This window comes from Styela clava, chromosome 12 (genome assembly GCF_964204865.1).
Source record: "Styela clava chromosome 12, kaStyClav1.hap1.2, whole genome shotgun sequence".
Classification (NCBI taxonomy): Eukaryota; Metazoa; Chordata; class Ascidiacea; order Stolidobranchia; family Styelidae; genus Styela; species Styela clava.
The window spans coordinates 7505523-7527311 of record NC_135261.1 but is presented as its reverse complement, the minus strand read 5'-3'; the positions used below and the strand labels follow the sequence as shown (position 1 = coordinate 7527311).

Genomic DNA, 21789 nt, shown 5'->3' with positions numbered 1-21789 from the left:
GAAGAAGACAGAAATAGATTTAGTCTGTAAATTCGTGTATGCTGAGAAGAGGTTTAAGACATCACTCAGTGTAGAAAGTCCACAATATTCTTAGTAAATTGAGGAAGAAGGTAAAATTATTAGAGTACAAAACGATATTATGGGAGACTTGTTTGAATATATTAGGGGATGGGATTAAATTATGAATTTGCTACGTTTTTGGAAAAATTTCCAGCAAATATTATGCCCACGATGCAGATATCGAACGGAGGTATATTCTATTTTGTTGTTGAAGTGTACAGGAAATTAATTAACCTTTTTGAGACAATTTATGTTATTGAAATTTGTACATATTTTGTAAAGCTTTTCATATTCTCCTTCCTGCATTTAGATATAACAATATGAATTCTTTTGTTGTTTGCTGTTCTATATTGCTGCTTCCTTGTGTCTTATGTCACATGCCAACATTGTATGAATTTTGTTCACACGTGGTGGCAAACGGCAATGCGAGTCTCGCCAGATGTGACTCGAGTCAGTGCCAGGGAAGGCCAGGAAAAAGAGGAAATGAAGGAATACGTGGATTACCCGGAATAAAAGGAGAACGGGGTGAACCAGGAACAGCGGAACACCTAGAAGAAAGAATGAGGAAATTGGAAGGTGATTGTTTGAACGAATCATATCGGAAAGATTTTTCCATTAGATTGATAAATTTCAATTTATTACAAATCATTTATTCTCAATATAATATTTTTTGATTTAACGTGCAAAGAAATTCACCTCAAACTGAACACGACTCTTGTATTGTTCAAGACAGAACTGTTATTAAAACTCTAAATTTCAAAATATTTTAACAATTTGTTAATCATCTAATTTATTCATTTCAGATTCATTCCTGAAGAGTCAAAAGTTCATGAAGAATATGCTAAATTGTAAGCATTTCACTGCTGTCAAACATATGCCGAAGATCTTGATTTGAATTGCATTTGTATATTTCCACCTTTTCCGGCTTCAATCATTTGCTTGAAAATAAAACAGATTAATGTCAAAATCATTGAAATTAAACAAGAGTAATATCTGTGTACGGCACACTCTGTGCCAATAACTGTTTTTATATCAGACATAAATATTGCATGAATAAATAAATATAAATATTGCATAAATAAAGCATTTTAGAGAAATAGGCAAACTGAGTCGTTTTGAGCGGCAATCATATGACAATGGCAACTTTTATTATAAGGTTGAGAGACTTTACTTCATGTCACTGAATTAATTATGGTTGCTCATAATAAATACGATAGTCTGTTAATATATCTAACCTCGACGAAAAAATATTATCAAAAACTTATAAAATAATTATGGTTTCAATCGCATGTTCCCACATTTGTTTCCGAAGTTCTGTCTCCCTACAATGCTCCCAACTAAAAACAATCAAGATATGAAATTGCCTACCATACACAGCGTGGTCACTTCTAATTTCAGCTGAGATTTGCTACATGGGTGTCAAGAATCGTTATATCATTCCTGACTCACAAATCACAGCTTCATCATTTGATGGTCCCAGTTATCAAGCTTATTATGGAAGATTGGACAATGTGGATCGTTCTGGCGGAAAGTACGCTGTTTGGATTCCTGGTAGAAGTAAGTTATTTTGATTTTCTACAATTAAAATAAATAATCATGGAAAATCACTGACAGTTTGCGCTTCAAAATATACTATTTTCGCGTTTGCGGAAACTATGTCTTTATCCAAATTTTTTATTTATACAAATTTATTTGAATGTTTGTTAAATTATATCATATTTGACAAGTACATAAGTTCTCAATAAAACTTCAAAACAAACTTTAAATTATTTCGCACTCAATTATGAAATTGAAAGAGTTCATTATCACGGTCAAAAATATCTATCATATAACACAGAATGCAATGAATCGTATAGTAGTTATTTCTGGTAAATCTTTCTGCACTTATAGTGCAATGTGGTTACTATTTGATTTAACTTTGATTTCTAGTAAGTTCTTCTGCCTGTTGCAAAATTATAGAATTTAGACTGTGTGCATTAAAAAATGTAAGTGGGATGATCTCTTCGTAGAATATTAAAATAAATGATTCATTTTTATAGGTGCAATAGGAGAATGGCATCAGGTATATTTCAAGGCGCCAAAACCAATAGGAGGAATCGTGACACAGGGACGAGCACGCAACGATAATTGGGTTCGGTCTTTCAAAATATCGTATGGAAATTCTACCAGCGCAATGATAACAATACAAGAGAATGGTTCAGACAAGGTAAGATAGTATCTCGAAACTCTTTTTGCCTTTATAAAACTGCATTTAGGATGTATTTAGTAATCAAGCTCGATTTGCAAATAATAATGATTTTCAACAGTTTTATCATAATATGGGATTTTCTAGTCATTGTTAACAAGCTAGTCAGCAGCGAATTTGGGGTCTTTCATATGGAATTCAAATAAAAAACATATATATATAAAAGAAATAGTGACTTATTATAAAACTATACTCATTAATTAAATTAGATACCAGTTAACTTGGCAAGGAGACAGCAAAATGCATGAAAAACTCTTATCAGAGAAATTTGTTGACAAGCGGGGAGTTCTACACTTCATAGTGGCTATTTCTTACTTATATCAGAGCCTTTGTCAACACTCAAGATTTTTTTCATCAAGAATAAAATCCTAATCCGACATTTATGTTTAAAAAAGCGCTCACATGATTCTTGTCGCTGCGTTAAATCTTCGGCCGTTTGCCTGTTGCCTTTATAGCTGTAAGGCTGAACAAGAATTTTTTTATTCGGTATTTACATGAAAAAACTATTTTTTGTGTAGCCCAGCTAGATGTCTGAAGTTGGTTATAGGGCCCAACGACAGAAAATGTTGCAATCCCCTAATTTAGATTAATATATACTCAACTGTAATCCAACTATCACTTATATTTACTATATTTTGATATGATCTACTGAACTTATTGTGATACTTTTGATCCTTATTATATATTTTAGATATTTACTGGAAATAATGATAGAAGAACCAAGGTCACCAACATGTTTCCGAATGTAATAATATGCCGATACATTCGAGTTTATCCTCAAACATGGTATGGTCACATGTGCATGAGATTGGAATACATTGATGGAATGTGTCATGGTTTATTGTAACTGACATGGAATCAACTTAGATTAACAGTAAATACCAATCTGCAGTGCGGTGGTGTTATAGCGAATGGCGTTCGTTGATCTCAATTCTTCAGCTTCACGACTTAACTAGAATGCATGCCAACCAATGTTAAGTTTATAATTTTGTTTTTAAACTTTTATTTATCCATAGTGCGTGTAGATAAAACAATCCATTTTCGTCAATTGTCGACTGTTCTGCTTTACTTTGTTTTTCGCGCTAATATACTTGAGCATCGCCCCTTGTCAAAAGGTATAATAGTTCAGGAACTTTTTAAACATTTGTTAAGGTAAGTGTATTCGAACAGTTTGTTTCCTGAAAAACTTTGGTACAAAATGTATTAAATTGATCTTGCTTAGAACAGTTAGTCAAATGAAACAGTCGACCTATATGTTTATATCTTGTGAAAAGTCTTCAATATATCTGATGGTCGGTCTTTGCTTTATCATATTATGAGAACAAAAATTATGTAATTAGTAAATCACGAATCTCAAATCAACTCAATGATGAAAATCTGCTTCTAAACGCGGATAATTGTCGTGACAACAGTTTTGTCATTTATTAATTTTTGGCCGTGTATATTGCCATATTAATGTGTTTTGTGTTCGATGAATTTTAGCTCAACTGTCATTCTATGTCAGCGACATGTTATCTTTGTTGTTACAATACAATATGCTCCGTATTTGTTTTCAGTTCTATAACATGGGTCTGGGACCAGGTCGTTTTGTTAGCTATGTATTATTTGTTAGAAAAGCGTACGAAATCAAGTTAGCAACGATTGGCAAATGCAAATAATGATTTTGAAGGAGTTTAAGAAAAGACATCACTCAGAGTAGAAAGTCAACAATATTATTAGAAAATTGAGGAAGGAGGTGAAAATATTGGGATACAATACGATAATATGGGAAACGTGTTTGAATATGTTAAGGATGTGTGATTAAATTATGTCTTCGCTACGTTTTTGAAAAAATTTTCAGCAAATATCATGCCCATGATGCAGATACCAAAATGAGGTATATGCTATATTGCGTTTTGGAAATATTCGAATTTGATTTTTACGTTATGCTTATCTGTGAGTTATCATCTTAGCCTGCGCTCTTATATTTTCTATTTTATTTTTTGTGTCTGTTCCTAAACTCGATAATTTGTCATGTTCCAAGGAATATTGTTCGAATAATTTTTAGATCTTCGGTTCAGCAATCTGTACAATGTCCTGCTTCAGCCCGAGAAGTGATTCTTTCATGTCTATATGTTTTTGTGCCACTTGCTACCATATTTGCAACCAACTTCAAGTGTTGAAATATATACAAGACTTTGCAGGAATGTCTGAAACAAACTGGGTACACGAATACTATACTAAGCTGATATACTTTTGTTTTTACTGATTTAGTAATAATCTTCTTGTGAAGTCTATTAAGACAAGCTAAGAAACTGGAACCTGTTATACATACTTACTGCTCAAATACTCTTTGCTTCATGTAAACAGTTGATCCTAAACATGTGGAGTCTGAGAAAGTCTACATTAGATTTCGGACTCCAACGCCGCGGGTTAAATTTAGACTCACCAAACACTAAACAATTCCAAGAAAACAGAACATTGATAACAAAAACTTTGGTTTATACATGATTTTCAATTATCTTTTAAAAATGCAAGGAAAAATCATGCTTTGCTGCTAAAAATTTTGACTTAGATCATTAAAAATCTGACTTCTGGCTACAACTCGAGGATTCAAAATTTGGACTCCAGAATTAGAAATTTAACTCAATCTCAGCCTCCAGTTTGAATGAAATCATGCAAAACTCCAGAATCTGACTCTACAGCCCTGGTTGATCTATCTTTTTTATTCAAGTATTTTTGTCGGTTTTGTCTTTGATTCAATTCAGGACATTACTACTTGTTTTTTCAGTTTTTGCCATATCTGGCATGAGTTTTCAACTTGCTTGGTAAACAATTATGGATCTGTTAATACTGCGTAATCGTGAAAACGATTGATCAAATTTTGAAATCTAACTAAATCAAATCATTGCTGATACGAAAAAATAGCGATATTTTGCAATTTTTGAAACTTCTAAAACTGCCAGTTTCTTACTATTGTGTTGTGATAATGTTAAATATGCAAGTTCTATCTACAATTTGTAACCAATAGAAAAGGATGAAAAATGTTCTGTTAGTTATGATATGCCTGAGTGTCAACTCTAAGTGGTGTTGCTTTTAGTTTTGGTGTGATATTTTGTGTGAGAATAAGCTAAGGTGTTCAGATAGCATTGTGAGTAGGGCTGTTATAGTTTGGTGCCTGCTTCTTCGTGGCATGTCTGTACCTAAAAACTGGACTATCTTTTTTTACAAGCATGTTAAACACTTTGTTCAGTTTTCAAATGAAATTGATTTAGTCTAGTATACTACAAGATAAACTTTTCTCATATCAAACCTGGAATGGTAACTAGGCGAGAAGTCGTTGCTCACCATGTGTTAAGTCATCCTACGAACTTTCATATCTTGATATAAATACAAAAATCCTGTCTTATCCTACTATTTGAGTAGTTTTGTTATACCTTTTTCTTGTCACAGTTGATCAGACAGTATTTTTTTTAAACTCGTTGGTTTTATTTTTCAAATTGGTGAATATATAGTGCAAATGAATATTAGCAGTTATGGCCTTGAACACCATGAATTTCTATGGGGCCAAATTTTTGTTCCATATTCCAAATGAAATATTATTATCATATTCTTAAGTCATATTGACGATAACTTTGAAATGTGAGGGTTTTTCTGTTTATAATAGTTATTTAGATATTGTTATATAAATTACTCTCTTTTTGGTGGTTTGCTAGAACTATGTAAAAATTTAGCATGATATTTGTACATTGTGTTGCGTATTGTGATATTTCAAACTCATAGATGATTGCTATAATTAATCAGATGTCGGTGAATTTTTTTTTGATATGAATTGTAGAGATATATTTGATAATTCAACAACTACAAATTGTATTGTTTTCCAATTAGAGTTTTGTTATGTGGAGCCACAAGTGTCACACAATTGTTGTATCATTGTTACCATTGTACCAATTTCGGTTGAATATCATTTTTGCTTATTCTAGTATTTAGCATACACAAGCAGGTTTCTGCTTTTGTTTTAAAATCATGTGATAACTTGTTTATTTTTATTTAGTTTGTTATTATTTTTTGACAAATATGGAGTTGTAATTAAAACTTCAGGATGTGGAAGTGGATGCCAAAATGGATATTTTAGTTCTTTAATTTACTCATTCCGATGTAGACTTGTTAGCTGGAGGGATTTAGGGTTTTTGGTGAATTTATGCATTTTCTGTACATTATATTTTTCTTGCGGTCTGTCTTCGAATAAACTAGCATTTATGGAATGTTAGAGTTATTTTTGCCATTTTTCTATTTTTATTTTTTCCCGCATTAAGTTCATCAGCTCGGGCGGTGTGGCGCATCCGGCTAAGGCTAAGCGGTACACCCACCACCGCACCTCTAATTACCCTGCTGGCTTCGCAGGTTCGATTCGATAAATATGCCGCTGGACTCCTCGACGCCACAGGGTGGTTCCCGTAGCTATTGACCAGTTATGGCTTCCACTACCATCAAATCCATCCATCTAAATAAAAATAACTAGCTAACTAAACCCATACACGACATGGACTGTAACTGGACGAGTTGCCAAGGTTCGCCATATGATTAAGCCGTCTTATCGGCATTCCTTTCCCAGGCATAAATATGTAAATCCTATCCTAAGTACCAAAAGACTTTATGGATAGGATTATGATTGTGGGATCAATTTCGTTCGATCGTCCGGTATGAATGGAGTAGCCTAAAGTATCATATTGAAATCTTTTGATAGAAATAGTCCAAAGCAATATGTTTATTTCGAGAACGTCATAATCGAATTTGCCGTCAATAAAACAAATCCAGATTATAAATTTGGAACAGCGAATGAAACCTATGTAAAGTGAAACATTTGAATAAAATGATTTTACAAGAGAAAAATGCATGTTCACTTAGCAAAAATATATGGAATTGTTTGAACCGTACAAACTATCACACACGTACAAGCCAATAGATAACATAAAAAGGATTAAAAAACATCAAGAAAATATAATTTGCCATACCATACTAATCATTTTGAAAGAATTGCCAAAATTCAATACAGGTTTCACATTTCCGAATTAATAAACGTGAGATGAAACGTGAAAAAAATTGTAAATTTGTATATATCGCTAAGATGAGTATTGTCGACGTCAATTGATACCGAAATGCCCGTATTTCGTGAGCAAAAAACTATGTTACGTTGGGCATTCATCGTATTTTAAATATTAGACATGTCTTACAACGCGCGGAGTGTGGCACGCCTGAACTAAATGATCTCCAATATCCAATTTTATAACCTCGCTTTTTCGCAAAGCATGTACCATCGATCGTAACATGGAACGTCATTAATTTGCCACCCCCGCGCTCTATCCATCGCCGCACAATCCTCCACACCACGATAGTTGTTTGGTTCCCTGCCCATCCAGTTGGTATTAGAACGAGTTGATGGCGTTCCATCGGCCCATACCCAGTGGCCTTCCTTTGCAATGTCTGTCAAACCTGCCCACACGTGACTGTTGCTTCCTTGTAATAATTTCAATGTTATTTCACTGAAAAAAAAAACAGTTAAAAATATTATATTATATATATATATATTGAGAAAATTACAGTATCGTTTTCACGAACTTATATCCAATAATAGAATAATCACTATTCACTAATCATCACACGTTATGAGGTTTCCTATCGCAATCAGTAATTTTTTTCACCATTCTAAAAATACATTTGTGTGCAAACAGAATGAGGAAGAAGGTATTTCAAGGCGAGTGGAGACCCGAAAAAACAATATATTACTGGTTTTCAAGCAGTGGCAAACGTAACTTAATAGATAATGGATAGGTGCGTTGAGATTGCTGAAATATTATTGCATACATCGGGAAGGATTAACTGGATACTCAAAATGGACTGATAACGGGTGATAATTCGCCTTTAATTCAAGTCTTTTTACCTCCGATCCATTTTTTGGTGCACAGACAGAATGAATTAGTTCGCCTAATTCATTGTAGGTAACCAGAAGGACGTCTTATATATATATTTCATAGTCCATAACAGGCCTGTCTGGCTACTGAAATAATGTTTATTCTACATGGTACTTACTTTCGTATTCCTGCATCTCTCAATCCCGCAGATGCGGTCATGGCACCCAAGCTCTCACATTTCTTTACCGCGTCTTGATATTGTACTTGAGTGTACAGGAGCCTGTACATCTTATTGTTTGCTGCAATATACCACCCAACTTCTGATGCTTGAGCTCTTTGCTTCTCTTTTATTACTCGGGCGGTTTCTATCTAAACGTGAAACATACTGATGACGCTGCATAAAAACTCAGAACATCTGCAATCCTCGTTATATTTTCAATGAAAATATTAGGATAGGATTTACATATTTATCCCGGGGGAGAGGAAAGCCGATAAGACGGCTTATTCATATGGCGAACCACGGCCTCTCGTCCGGTTACCATTCCAAGTCGGGTATGGGATTAGTTTTACTGTATTGTTTGTTTTCGGAAGCACGGACTTGGTGGTGGAGGAAGCCGTAACCGACCAGCGGTTACGTGAACCACCCAACGACGGCGAGGAGTCCAGCAATCCTCTCGCACATAACCATCCCTGCATGGGATTCGAACCTGCGAACCCACGCAGAGTAATTAGAGGTGCGGTGGCGAGCGTATTCCTAACGCTTAGCCCGTTGAGCCACACCGCCGCCGGCTAGCCACGGTTGACTCCCTCAGGAACAGGACGTTTTCATTTTGGTCAACTCCACCTTTTATTATCTAAAGCAACAGCCAATATTTGCATTCTTCTTGCGCAGATGTGGGCAAAGATTTTGCGTTGAGGGGTGATTTAGCGAAAATTAATTATTCGTTTTAAAAGACCATATCATATAGTTACGTTTTATTAAATACGAGAGTGTCGAATTTAAAGGTAGCCGACATTATAACATGAAAAAACATACAGCATCAGCTAGTTTGGAATCGATAGTGTTGACATTTTGCTGAATTGTAAATATTTTCGCCTCTAGTTGACTCTTCAGTAATGCAATGCTTGTATTCAGTTGAAGAATATCTAAAAAAATTTCAACATTTAGTAGATAAAATTTGAAACGTTGATCTTCGAATGAAAATGAATGCCATATACCATCCATGAATTTGTTTTCCTTTCTTTCTGTTGTAGATTCCATTTCTTTGACGGCATTTTCCAGATTTTGCCGCAAATCACTTAATCCCGATTTCACTTTTTGCATCCTAATATTTGTTTCCGTTTGGACAACTATATAATTTAAAACAAAAATTATATTTTTCTTCAATGATTAGCTGTAAATTCAAAAAACCATGTTTTACCTACCATCGGTAGTACCGTCCAAATGTCAAGCATTGCCAACGTTACCAGACTTGCAGAGATTATTAGCACAGTAATATATGATACGTTCCGTTGAATCTCTGAAGATAAGTAAAGTTGGAATAACTTGCACTATTAAAGTTTTCTGGAATTATTGACACGACTGAAATTACGATTTCAAATGGAATCGGTATTAGTTCACGCTTCAGGCATAAAGTAATCAGTAGAATTCAGCTGCAATAATTCTGTGGCAAAGCGATGGTGAAATTATAGGAGAATATAAAATTGCAGCCAACTTCAGTAGACAGTTTTTACACTTTCGATTACCGAATTTTACGGACAATAAAACACTTTTAAAATTCATTTTTTCGCACAAATCAATCGTGTGTCTTGTAAAGCTAATGTATATAGATCAGAGAATCGGTACGCTGCGCGGATGCGTGGCTCAACGGGCTAAGCGTTAGGAATACACTCACCACCGCACCTCTAATTACTCTGCGTGGGTTCGCAGGTTCGAATCCCATGCAGAGATGGTTATGTGCGAGAGGATTGCTGGACTCCTCGCCGTCGTTGGGTGGTTCACGTTACCGCTGGTCGGTTACGGCTTCCTCCACCACCATGCTTCCGAAAACAAACAATATAACTAATCCCATACCCGACTTGGAATGGTAATTGGACGAGAGGCCGTGGTTCGCCATATGGATAAGCCGTCCTATCGGCTTTCCTCTCCACCGGGATAAATATGTAAATCCTTTCCATACAGATCGCCGTCTTACGTAATAAACTATGTTTCACCTAATGGGCCGACGCGCCTTATGTACATATAGAAAATACGAAACCACAATTTATCGACAATTCGACTCATGCTCCGTGAATACGGTTGGAATTTTTCGATTAAAGACGCTTCAGCTTACTACGCTTAGTCGCTTAGCTTCGCATAATAGATCTATCAGTCACAGCATGTGAATTATGCGAAACATACATATACTAAAGGACGAACAACGTTCAGGTACCACTGAAACAGAAACGATTTTTATGCATAGTTTACATTAGAAGGACCCATTTGCCCACTCCAGGAATAGGGTAATCATGAAGGCAAATACATATTACATAAGAATAAATTGAACCTTCAACTATATCTCTGCGAAAATCTTCTCTGGTGTTCTTCATTTTCTCTGACACAACATATTTGACAGTTCTCATAATTTTGTCAAGATTTTCAACTTTGTCTCCAATTTTGTTGATTTTGTCCAAAGAGACTGAAAACAAAGGTAAAACGATTGGATCAACTCAATTTAGAAGAATATGTGAAGATGCAATGCAACGAGACTGATAATATAAAATGTGTAAATAAAGACGTTCCGGAACATTACTATTTTCATGTATAAAATAAATTTAATCGAATAAACTTGAGTCAATTATAATATGCTTCATGTTAGGAAGATCCCTTTGTCAATCACCTTTACCTTAAAATAGTTATATTGTCATCCCACTACACCATATTTTCTCATGACACTAAATCACTTGCTAGTCACTGAATACTTGCCTTTATCAATAAAGTTTGATGGTTTGTTCTTTTCGATTGCTGGCATTGTTGTAAATATTTTAAAATGTTTCAGCTATTATTTATATGGTTCTAATTCTTTGCTATAAAACAGAACTAGCATTAATGGCGAATATAGATTCAAATTACAATGTTACTATAGTTTACTTAGAAAACGCGCTACCGGTGTTAGCTAATACGAATGGTTAAATTCCAGACCAACTATATTTTTCTACAATCAAAAAGAATTCTATGGATACTATATTATATATATCGTTTGCACGTTTCACTCATGCCTACTGGCGTATAAATGGCTGTCTTGAATGTCATACATTCTGAAATATCGAGCGTGGGAACTCAAAACTGTTCTACCTGGACGATTTCAGGGTCTGCTTGTTTCGTATTGGCGAGACTTACGGATATTTCAGACACGAAAATTGTTTTAAAATAAGTTTGAATTTTCAGATACTATGAGGAAAAATAACTGTCCACAAATATCGTAACGAATCAGAATCATATTATATACGTGTAAAACTTGGACGCATTGCCCATATTACATTAGAGTTATAGATTAAAAGTAAAGTTTTTTGCCCGTTGTAGATATGAGATAATAGCCCTGCTATGCCTGAAGTATTTTGTTTCGGCTGAAAAGCGTGACAGCGCATTTATCGTCGGTGCATTCTTTGGAACTGATACCTGTATTGTTACCATTATTCTGTTTTATATTGTCTAGACTAGAGGTATCAGGTGAAGCGTTTAGCATCTCGCGAAAGAATTGCCATACCTTTGTCCTCAGGAGCTTTGGAATATGGCTGCGTTAAATAATCGTGCGAAGAAGTCGGTTGGAAAAGTAAGTAGGTTATTAAACAAATAATGCGGCTATTTTTATTGAATTTAAATTACGGTATATGGATTTATTGAAATCTGTGTGTTTATCCACACTTTGACGCCCTCGTGTGGCGTCTTGTGCAACCATAATCATATCTGCTCTTTGATTCAATGTCATATCTGGATTTATCTTGGCAAACAGAGAAAAATATCTGCTTTGCATCAATTTTCTTATTTCTAATTCTCAGATCGAAAAGGTAGGAGAAGATTTAGAGAATGTGGAAACCATATCCAACCTGGTGGATGATGTATCGAATACAACAAGCGATTCAGGTTAGCATAGAACTGGGAATGAATCATATATATCCAGACGGCTTGTCCACAGGAAACGTCCATCACACATTTGTATTCTCCACAGGACAGATGCTATGTCATAGCAACGTGATACGTCAAAGCTAAACTTTATACCTTTTTACTCCCCATTTTTTCTTTATATGCTTGTATACAGACAATGCTGAGGTTCTCGAGCGTAGAAGATTATTTAAGCTCATTAAAAATCGAGATATTTGTTAGATTTGATTTTGACCTCTTTTACATTTCAAAACTTTTCATTTATTTCATTATTTACGTTCCACCCACGTATTTGCAACGTGTTTTTGAATAAAACGTACATTCGACTTACTATCTGTTATAGCTTATTGTTAGCTCGTTATTTGCGAGGTAGGGCGCGAGACTTGACAAATTCTAGAAAGGGGGCGTGGCTTAATTTTTTTAGTTTAACTGGGTGTATGTATTATTTATTTTGTGATGGGACACCTTTCCCAATGAAACCCCCAGGCCTTGTCGATGTGAATGGGATTCCCATGGGATAGGACATCAGAACAATATTTCCCATGGAAAAGCCTGACTATCTCATTGGGTCAATCAGCATCTGATTGTCCGTTAATATTCTACATTACATTTTCAGGCATCCATGCTGAGTTAACAAGAAGAATTGAGACTTATGAAAATAGAATGAAAGAATTGGAACAAGAAGATTTTAATAAAAATGCTGACGGTAAAACCCACCATTCTTTTCAAATTACTGTCTGGTTTCTCAAATTTTATTGCTGAGTTGTAATGCTGAGCTGGTAGAAACATGGAAAATCACACATGTACTTGTCTCATTACTGCCCTGACGTGGGTATTATAGATTTAATATCAATATATATTCATTTTCCAATGTCAACTCCATGTCTACAGTGTATATTGCTTTGAGTAGACGACCAGTGGTGGGATTCAAAAGTTTAAACGGTTTTCTTTTATGTTGGACTCAGTAACAAAAGATTCCGTCATTTCAGAAAGCCATGGCGAACATATTGCTCCGAAAATACTAGCGATATGCTAAAAACGGGTTCGTTCGAACTCGTGCGAACCCTCCGAATCCAACGATTGTAGCCTACACTCCCGAAAAGAAAAACCAAGTCTCATAATTTTCATATTTAATCCGAAACTGAGTAAATAGTTGCTGAAAAATAACAACCATTTTAATTTTCAGTTTCGCCACTCCGAAAAGCATTTTACACAACTGGAATTATGGTTGTTGTGACGATATTCTCATTTGTCGTGTGGAACAATATGATACATCGTGAAGGTATGCGTTGCCTGTATCGAATAACCTATTGCCCTAACGCTAAAGTGTCGCTTTACTCATGACCCTGGTGAATCTGTATTTCGTACTTCATGACGTAAATCACGAAGTGTTGTAGGGGAAGGTGGGGCACGTTGGGGCATGGGGCACAGTGGAAAATCAGCTCTCACACTAATACTATATTCGGAATCCGTTCCGCGGTTTGATGTTTCAATCCGCCCTTCGGTGAGTTACAACGTCCCCGCAAACGGACAGCGGACGGGTAGAGCGACGCAAGCTATGAGGTGAAATTGGTTTTGAGGGGTTGAAACTAAAATTTCACCCTTCCAGTTTTTTCTTTTTTCTAACTTAGCCTTTTCAACGTGACAAACCACTGTCTGATATCTTTCAGCTATAGTCCACCGTGAAATATTTATAACGTTGGCGACTGGATGTGCCCACCGAATTTCGCCGTGGGATGATCTGAAGATATTTGTTGATTATGGGGAACATTGGACCGGGGTTCAGTGGGACATGCCCTACATGGCACAATTCGACAGTGTTTGATACAACAAGTGCTTAGAGACCTAGAGATGCGTTATATTTTTACGTAACATCATGTTATCTTTCGACTCATGGTCCAATATGAAATATATTCGAGAATCAAAAATATTTCCAGATTTAGATTCGGATTAGAAAATATTTTTATTTGTAAGCGAATTTTTGGTGAAATATCTGAAATATTTCGGTTAAACATTGATTTTAAAAATCTTAAATCTTGAAATTTGAGGTCTCCCTGTTCTTTAGACGATTATGCTGATTGATTGCTTATTTTTGGGGGCATACTTCGTTGAATTTTAACAGAGTGACCCATTGTGCCCCAGGGTCTGTCCAAATGTGCCCCACAAATGGGGTACAGTGGGACACTTGACAAACGTTTTTCAAAGCATTTTGGTGGTAAGATGTGTGTCGCGAGCAAATTTCTTAGTCGCTGAATAAAAACCACATTTACCCCTCTCTGCATTAATCCCGCAAAGTCATATGAATGTGCAGAATAAAGGGCTCAAAATATGAAAAAGAAAAAAAGTGTCCCAACCTTCCCCACTTTCCCCTAATTTAATAACAATGCAAATATTCTCCAGCAATATTTAGAACAGTCTAGATCAGGGGTAGGCAACTTTTGTCGCTCGCAGGCCAAAATTGAGGGTTGCAACTTGCAAGTCATTGGCGGGCCGCACATATTTTTAGAAAGTTGAAAACCGAACGGATGATACTTTTTATAATAAAAATCAAGCATACATCTCTCGAATAGAAAATAGATTTATTTCCTCATTGCATTGCATCTCAAAAAATTATATTTGAATTTTTTCGGCGCCATTGAACCCTTTGCACTTAGCATCAACTTTTCTGCGTTTTGTTGCCATTTGTCAAATTATAATTAAATTATAGGCTCATTAACGAGTAATTGTGAATTTTATACTTGTTAGATTATAATATAATTTAGTCTACAAGTTTTTCACAATAAATTCTGTTACGTAAAAATATAATCGTCACAACAGCTGTTTTGTTACTATAATTCAGTTAAGCGGATCCGGCCCGCGGGCCGTAGGTTGACGACCCCTGTTTTAGATGATAACAACTCCTAAATTGAATCGAGGACAGCGTGAATACACGCCAATTCCGGGGTTAGGAAATTTCCAAAATTTTGATAGAAACTGTTTAGACATCTTTTTAATATTTATCAGAGCAAATTCGACAACTTCGTGAACATTCTGAACAATTAAATGAAATTTCATCACACATGTCAAATATCGAAGGAGAGCTATCAAAGGGTATTGAAATTTTATTTCAAACGGTAAATATAAATATGTCTCTTAATGTGAAATGCAATAAATAATTTCTCAATTATCACCAACTTACTTACTGTTAAGAACGTCATATACGCGAAACATCTGATTGCAGAAAAGTATCGCTGGATAATGCAAAGATTTTGAGCAGAAACGGAGGCCTATTCGATATTTATCACAATCGTCGTGAGATAGAAGTTTTCTGTGATTTAGAGACAGATGGAGGTGGATGGATTGTGAGTAAACAATTTGCACATCGCACTAAATTGAGTGTATATATCAAAACTGCTCGTCGCGAGTCAAATCGATTCACTCGTCATTCTCAAGTCTGATTTCGAAATCGGGTCATTTATTGAGTAATGGACTTCGTTATAACGACTACAGACAATACGAGTTTTTAATAAATAGTGAATCGAATCAAACTCGGAAAGTATTGTAATTTTACGAAGTCTAATAAGTGAAACAACATTCTTACCCCGAGGTATATTTTGTTTTTCAGAAGAATAAGTCAGATTTCAATGATAAACAAAGTATTTTTTTATACATTTATCGCTTTGCCTATATATTAATTATTCAGGTATTTCAACGCCGGATAGACGGATCGGTTGATTTTTATCGGGGATGGGACGATTTTGTGCTCGGATTCAGAAACAAAGAAAAGGAGTTTTGGTTAGGTAGGTTTCTGTTGGACTACTGGACTACTGGTCTTCTAGAGTTCGGCACCTGATACATATCTTATGACTACTTTCAGGACTTGAAACCCTGCACAAACTAACATCCGATGGAAGAAAATATGAACTCAGAGTTGACATGGAAGATTGGGAAGGACAAAAAAGATATGCAAAATATTCGTAAGCCCGTTGTTCACATTTTATAATGCTTTCGTCTTTGAATAATAATGCCCAAATATTCAACAAAAACTCGCTGAACAGCAAACTTGCTGATCTACAACCAATGTGGATAAAATACTAGGTGAAATCGCAGCTGACAAGTAACCAAAAAGGGGGAGTTTTACAAATCAACAAATTAATTTACCAGTTGTTTTTGCTATATTGTAAACGACTTGTCACCACTGCTATATAGACTTTATTAGCCTATCGATTACTATACACTCAAATTGTGTTCATTTGCACACTGAGTAAATGCAGACAAATCTTAGTGGGTGAACAAAGAACATGGTTTTCTGATGTGAAAGCTAAAATTTTATTTCATAGATTGGATTAGAAACATGCCATTCCCACGCCAGGGATTCGTTCACCAGTTTAATATAAATATCTCTTTGCTTTTGAGATGGCCTGTTTCAAATGCATATCATTTTGTTACAGATTGTTTAAAATTGAATCCTATGCCGTCAAATATCAAATAGGTGTGAATGGGTATTGGGGCAACGCTGGCGATTCTTTCAGTGGGACAAATGGGAAGAAATTTACGACAAAGAATAGGGATCTTGACACGCACGAAAAAGTAAATTGCGCTGTGGCGCACAAAGGAGCATGGTGGTATAGTGCTTGTCATACGTCCAATTTAAACGCCAAATACTATGAAGGTGAACACAAGTCCTACGCGGACGGTATAAATTGGTTTACATGGAGGGGACATCATTATTCACTGAAATTCACCGAGATGAAGATACGTCCAGCTGCTTAGTGTAAAGGAAAGATTACCAATATACCCGAGCAACATCATTATTACCGAACATGTCATGAGTTGTCTAGCCAAACACATAAGACATATATATACAAAGAGATATAAAGACAGAACAAGTAGTGCATTGTAATATAATGCAGTGATACTTATGCTATTTTAGCGATTACATATAAATAGTTTCTGTGTATTCTAATACTTTTCACCACTCATTGTTAATAGTGTGTGTTATTTGCCTGGCACAAAGTCGTTGCCTCAGTCGTTTCCTTGTGATATTTTTGTACAACATTTTAAGCGAAAATGTTGATGACGTATTTTCCCTCTCTCAAGGGTTGCTTGTCTATGTTTTATCGTTTTTAGTTAGTTGGAAATTTAGTTTCATCACATATACTTTCGTTTAGATTTTGAGTGTATTCTTTATCAGGTATTTGGATCAATTCGATTGTGCAAATCTGCAATATGTGAACATTTGGCATTACAGCCTATTGCGTGCTTATAGACGTCTGAGGGAGTCAGTGGGGTCACTCAACTTAAGTACGTTTAATAGTACTGGGGTAAGAGCACGCAGAATAGGTACCCACTCATTGCTATAATACATTGAGAGCTATTAAACGACCACACTTGGACTTTACTCCAAACTTTTCTCCGCAAATTTCTGTCGGCTCTATGGAATTCGTTTTTAGTGTGGGAAGACGTCATCCAAACTTGCGCACCTTGTGCCAGTTCCGCTTTTGTTAGTCGTGAAGACTACGGCACCTGTAGTGTACTGTGATTACATTCCCTTCATACTTCGTTTTGGCTTTCGAGGTTATATATTGAAGCATCGTTCTTCTGTTTATTATTTATTTATGTATATTTTTTTTTATCCAAGTGCGCCGTGTGTTTTTTCCTAATAATTTGGCGCCCCACGAACAGAAAGTTTGGAAACCGCTGGTATAGAAAATTGATACTACAAATGAATATATTAATTGTGTTATTTGTAGACCGTAGATGTTATTTGTATCTTTTAAGGTATACATTCGAAAACTAGACCTCTTCCGTCCCACTTACGCCAAAAAATCAGAGACCAGCTTGACAAACTTATTGCATCAGGAGACATAAGGCCTGATTACATGTCCATCAAAACCAGTCCAATGAACCGGTTCGATTTGGAAATGTCAAAGTAGTCTTGAAGACCACTTAGCGCCCTCGATTACATGTCCAAACTAACGAGATCAGAACAGTTTTGAAACTGCCGGACTAAAGCAAATGAGTCGTGCATATACTGCATATATTTTATTTTCAATAAATCCATGAATTCAATACAAACATAAATTATTCTGAATACCTTAAATGTAACTTTATTCCACGGCTAATGTTAAATATAAATTTTAAGGTGAAGTGACGTTTAGTTTCAATCTAATGTATAAAAAAAGATTCACAGATCACATAAAGTTAAAATACAGATAGCATGCGTTAACCTTTGTTTGAAATCAGTAACCATAGTCTTTCTATATTATTCCGGAAAGGGCATATTCGCAAGTTTCTATTTATATATGGCATGAATCTAACTGTCTGAGAAAATTAATTATCTGGCATATTAGGCAGTTAACATTATATTCTCAGAATACATTACAGTCATTTAATAAAGCAACTTGCGCTGTCAATGTTTGAAACTATCTCTATTTCACGACTCGCAATTACTAGGTCATGCTTTGTGATACATAGCATGTACAGAAGCCCGTGGCGAAAGTTGTGACATGTGATACATAGCCTACACAGAAGCCCCCAGATATATATGACAGTTGCGTACCCCGCAACATGCTCATAAAGCGAAATACCGATATGACGTGTCAATACGTTGATCTCTGATCCGTAAAAGAAAAAGGAATATACCGACTATTTGAATGCTTCTCTGCAAACGATTGGTCAATACCTTCCAAGCATTGATAAATTGAACTTTGATTATATTAGTTTTATTATATTGTTTTCAATTATATTTTCACTGGTGCGTCGAAGGTCATATTTCGAAAATGATTATAAAAAAAAATCAATTTGAGATTAAATATACGACTATTAAACAAATTTACCAAGCATATATAAATATATTAAATATTGATGACGTTATCGCCAATGATGTAATTTACATAAATTATAAAATTGGTTGTTCGCTATAAAACAGATAATCGAAGAATTAATCCGAGCCCTAAATTTTTAAAAAATAAATTTCCTGTCTGAGAATTAAAATTCATTGCTTTATGTTATAATGCATTTTATATCAAAATACACAGGCCGCAAGATAATTATATTTCTCAGAATTTGTCAATAATCGGTACGTCGCAAGTTTTTCATTTTTTATTTCCGAACACGAAACCTGTGAAATAGCGCAAAGGTTTAACTGTTAAGGTAAGTAATGAAAAGCTTGATATCATCCAAATAAGGAAGTCCCCGAAACAAAACCGTTTGTTCACCCTTAAACTGGAGCAAATTAATTTTTTTTTTTTTTCTGAAAAAGGAATTCTATTGCCTAATGAGTGTTGTAATGAAAATATCTACTTTTTGCTCTACTAAAATTTACTAAAATTTTTATCTACTAAAAATTTTGCTCAATTTTGCTCGGTTACGTGAACCGTGGTTGACAGGATTGCAGACAGGGTGTTTTGCAGTGCGGTTTTCGTGCGTCAGTCTGCTTGGCCTCGAGTCTCCTTGGCGCCGAGCTAATCAATGAGACGTAAACTATGCAACATAACAAATTCTCAATAATTAGAGCAGGAGTGCACATCCTTGTTCCTACATGTACGTTTTAGTATAAGCAGTACGGTCGCGACTGAAATCAAAGTATTTTTTTTTTTGGTCGTTTTTTATTAGAAATTTGGATTCACATATCTCATATACTCGTGCCTAAGACGGTAATGAATTTTTTTCTTGTAGCAGCCAAACAGTGACATTCTCAAAGATAAATTCGCTTATTAATCTGTTTATAATTTTTGTACTATTGCGCATTTGTAGCACTCCATACATTATTATCGCACCCGACAATACAAAAAATAAAGTGAAGTGAAAAAAACAAGATTATTACAAATCAATTAAACATGTATTCTAATACATATATTTTATCTTCTGATGGGATGGGAGAGCTTGGTGGTCGTCAAGGTCTTTCCTTAATCTTAGGAGACAATTTGGTTAGGTACGATCCATTTCTATAAACGGAACAAGTTTCGCGAATGTGCTATAGCCCACGACTGTTTATTACGCCCCCACCTTTAATTACGTCTCAAATATTCTTGCATTGTGCTTACAGTGCAGTTGAAACACACACCGCCGCGATCGCATGTTGTGTCCCCTTGATTTAGAGATGACTCGTAATGTTTCCAGTTATAATTTATGACGTGAGCTCGTGGTAGAGACTTCCCAAATTTCTTCGTCCCAGTATTCACCCCATTTACATAGCGAAGTTAATTGTCTTCAAATAGAACTTTCGTAATTTACTGGTTTCAATAATTCTATCGTAATTTTTATTAAATAGGTGTTATTTGCCAGAAAAGTTCACACGTAATTACCAAGAAAGAGTTACCCGGTTTTAAACGCTATCAATCATATTAGATTCCCTTGAAAACCTACTTCGAGGGAATGTTTTGAAGATAACAAGATATAACCAAACCTCAAAATTGGACAATTAACCTATGCAATTCCGCCCATACTTAACTCATAAATCACCTCGAATTTAATCAGATAGTATTACACTTACTCTGTCAAAAACAGATAATAATTTATGAAAAAATACTTCACTCCGATATTATATAAATCAGACGATTACCAGCTTTGTAGAACAAAAAAATGAGAATGTTTTAAAAATGTGAAAGTGTTGGTAAGTACTGCATTATGAAGTGTAGACGAATCTGTGGGTGCACCACAAGTAAAATTGTTAAATGTAAATAATTAATTTTGTTGTAAATTATCTATTATTAATTTTAAATAAACAATTCTGAATCAAGAATCTTTCGATTTTTTGCAAAAATTCGGCGAAATTCAAAAATATCATTTTTGCTACTCTTACATATGACGAAGCATATTTATATGATAAAAAATATGATGTATCATATTTATTTATTTATTATAAAGTTATTTTCCAATAAAATATATAAAATTTTTAATGACACAACGGTGTATTTATTTTGATCTATTTTAAACTTTGATACCGGTAATGATATATTGGACGTAAATTACGTCTGTTTTTCATGAGTAAGAATTTCTAGTACATCGAACCTTTGTGCAGTTCAAAAATGAATGCATTATAGTTTTGAGGACATAATGATTATAAAATAATAGAAATAGGAAAATGTGAAGAGTTTGTTATGAAATCTGACGAGTTTTTGTTTGATCATTAGCTTCCTAACTAAGTTTAAATCAGCATCACAATTTCTATTTATTTGTGTATTCTAATTTTGTCAAAACAAGTAATTAGAATTCGTGACACAGTCAAAGAAATGAGGAGAGGTGTTTGAAATTTGAAATGAAATTATTTTGTCAATTATTTTGTTTCTCACCCGCCATGCTTTGTTTGAGGGTGTCTTAATTTTCAGAGGGTAATGTATAAAGAAGATAGATTTTCATACGGCGCAGTAACATCTGAAAAATAAGTATAAATTGTAAATAGCATATCTTTAATTTTTTAGATATTGCCAACATCCCATACTACTAATAGTATAAAGCCAATTTAAGCA

At 34.9% G+C, this 21789-nt stretch overlaps 3 protein-coding genes across 4 annotated transcripts; 2 read left to right on the top strand and 1 right to left on the bottom strand.

The window, feature by feature from the left end:
- Positions 1–374: 374 nt before the first annotated feature.
- Positions 375–3841, top strand: LOC120329873 (lactadherin-like). Its single transcript, XM_039396667.2, has 5 exons — positions 375–636; positions 864–908; positions 1459–1617; positions 2100–2266; positions 2997–3841. Exons 1-5 carry the CDS (start codon positions 381–383, stop codon positions 3150–3152), a joined length of 783 nt encoding a protein of 260 aa, XP_039252601.2. The 5' UTR covers positions 375–380; the 3' UTR covers positions 3153–3841.
- A 3443-nt stretch (positions 3842–7284) lies between these two features.
- Positions 7285–10895, bottom strand: LOC120329872 (C-type lectin lectoxin-Lio3-like). 2 transcript variants are annotated; one of them, XM_078118387.1, is made up of 6 exons: positions 10743–10895; positions 9618–9716; positions 9415–9546; positions 9233–9342; positions 8375–8565; positions 7285–7827 (listed from the first exon to the last, which is right to left on the bottom strand). In XM_078118387.1, exons 1-6 carry the CDS (start codon positions 10816–10818, stop codon positions 7569–7571), a joined length of 867 nt encoding a protein of 288 aa, XP_077974513.1. In that variant the 5' UTR covers positions 10819–10895; the 3' UTR covers positions 7285–7568. The 2 variants fall into 2 exon arrangements, with proteins under 2 accessions (XP_077974513.1, XP_077974514.1); XM_078118388.1 differs by lacking the exon at positions 10743–10895 and having other exon boundaries at positions 9622–9714.
- A 1032-nt stretch (positions 10896–11927) lies between these two features.
- LOC120329871 (microfibril-associated glycoprotein 4-like) lies at positions 11928–17906 on the top strand. Its single transcript, XM_039396664.2, has 9 exons — positions 11928–12008; positions 12235–12319; positions 12954–13043; positions 13524–13619; positions 15341–15427; positions 15527–15678; positions 16020–16116; positions 16194–16293; positions 16768–17906. Exons 1-9 carry the CDS (start codon positions 11967–11969, stop codon positions 17087–17089), a joined length of 1071 nt encoding a protein of 356 aa, XP_039252598.2. The 5' UTR covers positions 11928–11966; the 3' UTR covers positions 17090–17906.
- The last annotated feature ends 3883 nt before the right edge of the window (positions 17907–21789 follow it).

Excerpts from the sequence above, each read along its gene's own strand:
- LOC120329873 (XM_039396667.2), top strand. The coding sequence starts at position 381 with ATGAATTCTTTTGTTGTTTGCTGTTCTATATTGCTGCTTCCTTGTGTC. Across the intron at positions 909-1,458 it reads CATGAAGAATATGCTAAATT|CTGAGATTTGCTACATGGGT; the intron begins GTAAGCATTTCA and ends TTCTAATTTCAG. Across the intron at positions 2,267-2,996 it reads AAGAGAATGGTTCAGACAAG|ATATTTACTGGAAATAATGA; the intron begins GTAAGATAGTAT and ends TATATATTTTAG.
- LOC120329872 (XM_078118387.1), bottom strand. The coding sequence starts at position 10,818 with ATGAGAACTGTCAAATATGTTGTGTCAGAGAAAATGAAGAACACCAGA. Across the intron at positions 9,343-9,414 it reads GGAAAACAAATTCATGGATG|ATATTCTTCAACTGAATACA; the intron begins GTATATGGCATT and ends AAATTTTTTTAG. Across the intron at positions 8,566-9,232 it reads ATTCCAAACTAGCTGATGCT|ATAGAAACCGCCCGAGTAAT; the intron begins GTATGTTTTTTC and ends TTTCACGTTTAG.
- LOC120329871 (XM_039396664.2), top strand. The coding sequence starts at position 11,967 with ATGGCTGCGTTAAATAATCGTGCGAAGAAGTCGGTTGGAAAA. Across the intron at positions 12,009-12,234 it reads CGAAGAAGTCGGTTGGAAAA|ATCGAAAAGGTAGGAGAAGA; the intron begins GTAAGTAGGTTA and ends TCTAATTCTCAG. Across the intron at positions 16,117-16,193 it reads AGAAAAGGAGTTTTGGTTAG|GACTTGAAACCCTGCACAAA; the intron begins GTAGGTTTCTGT and ends GACTACTTTCAG.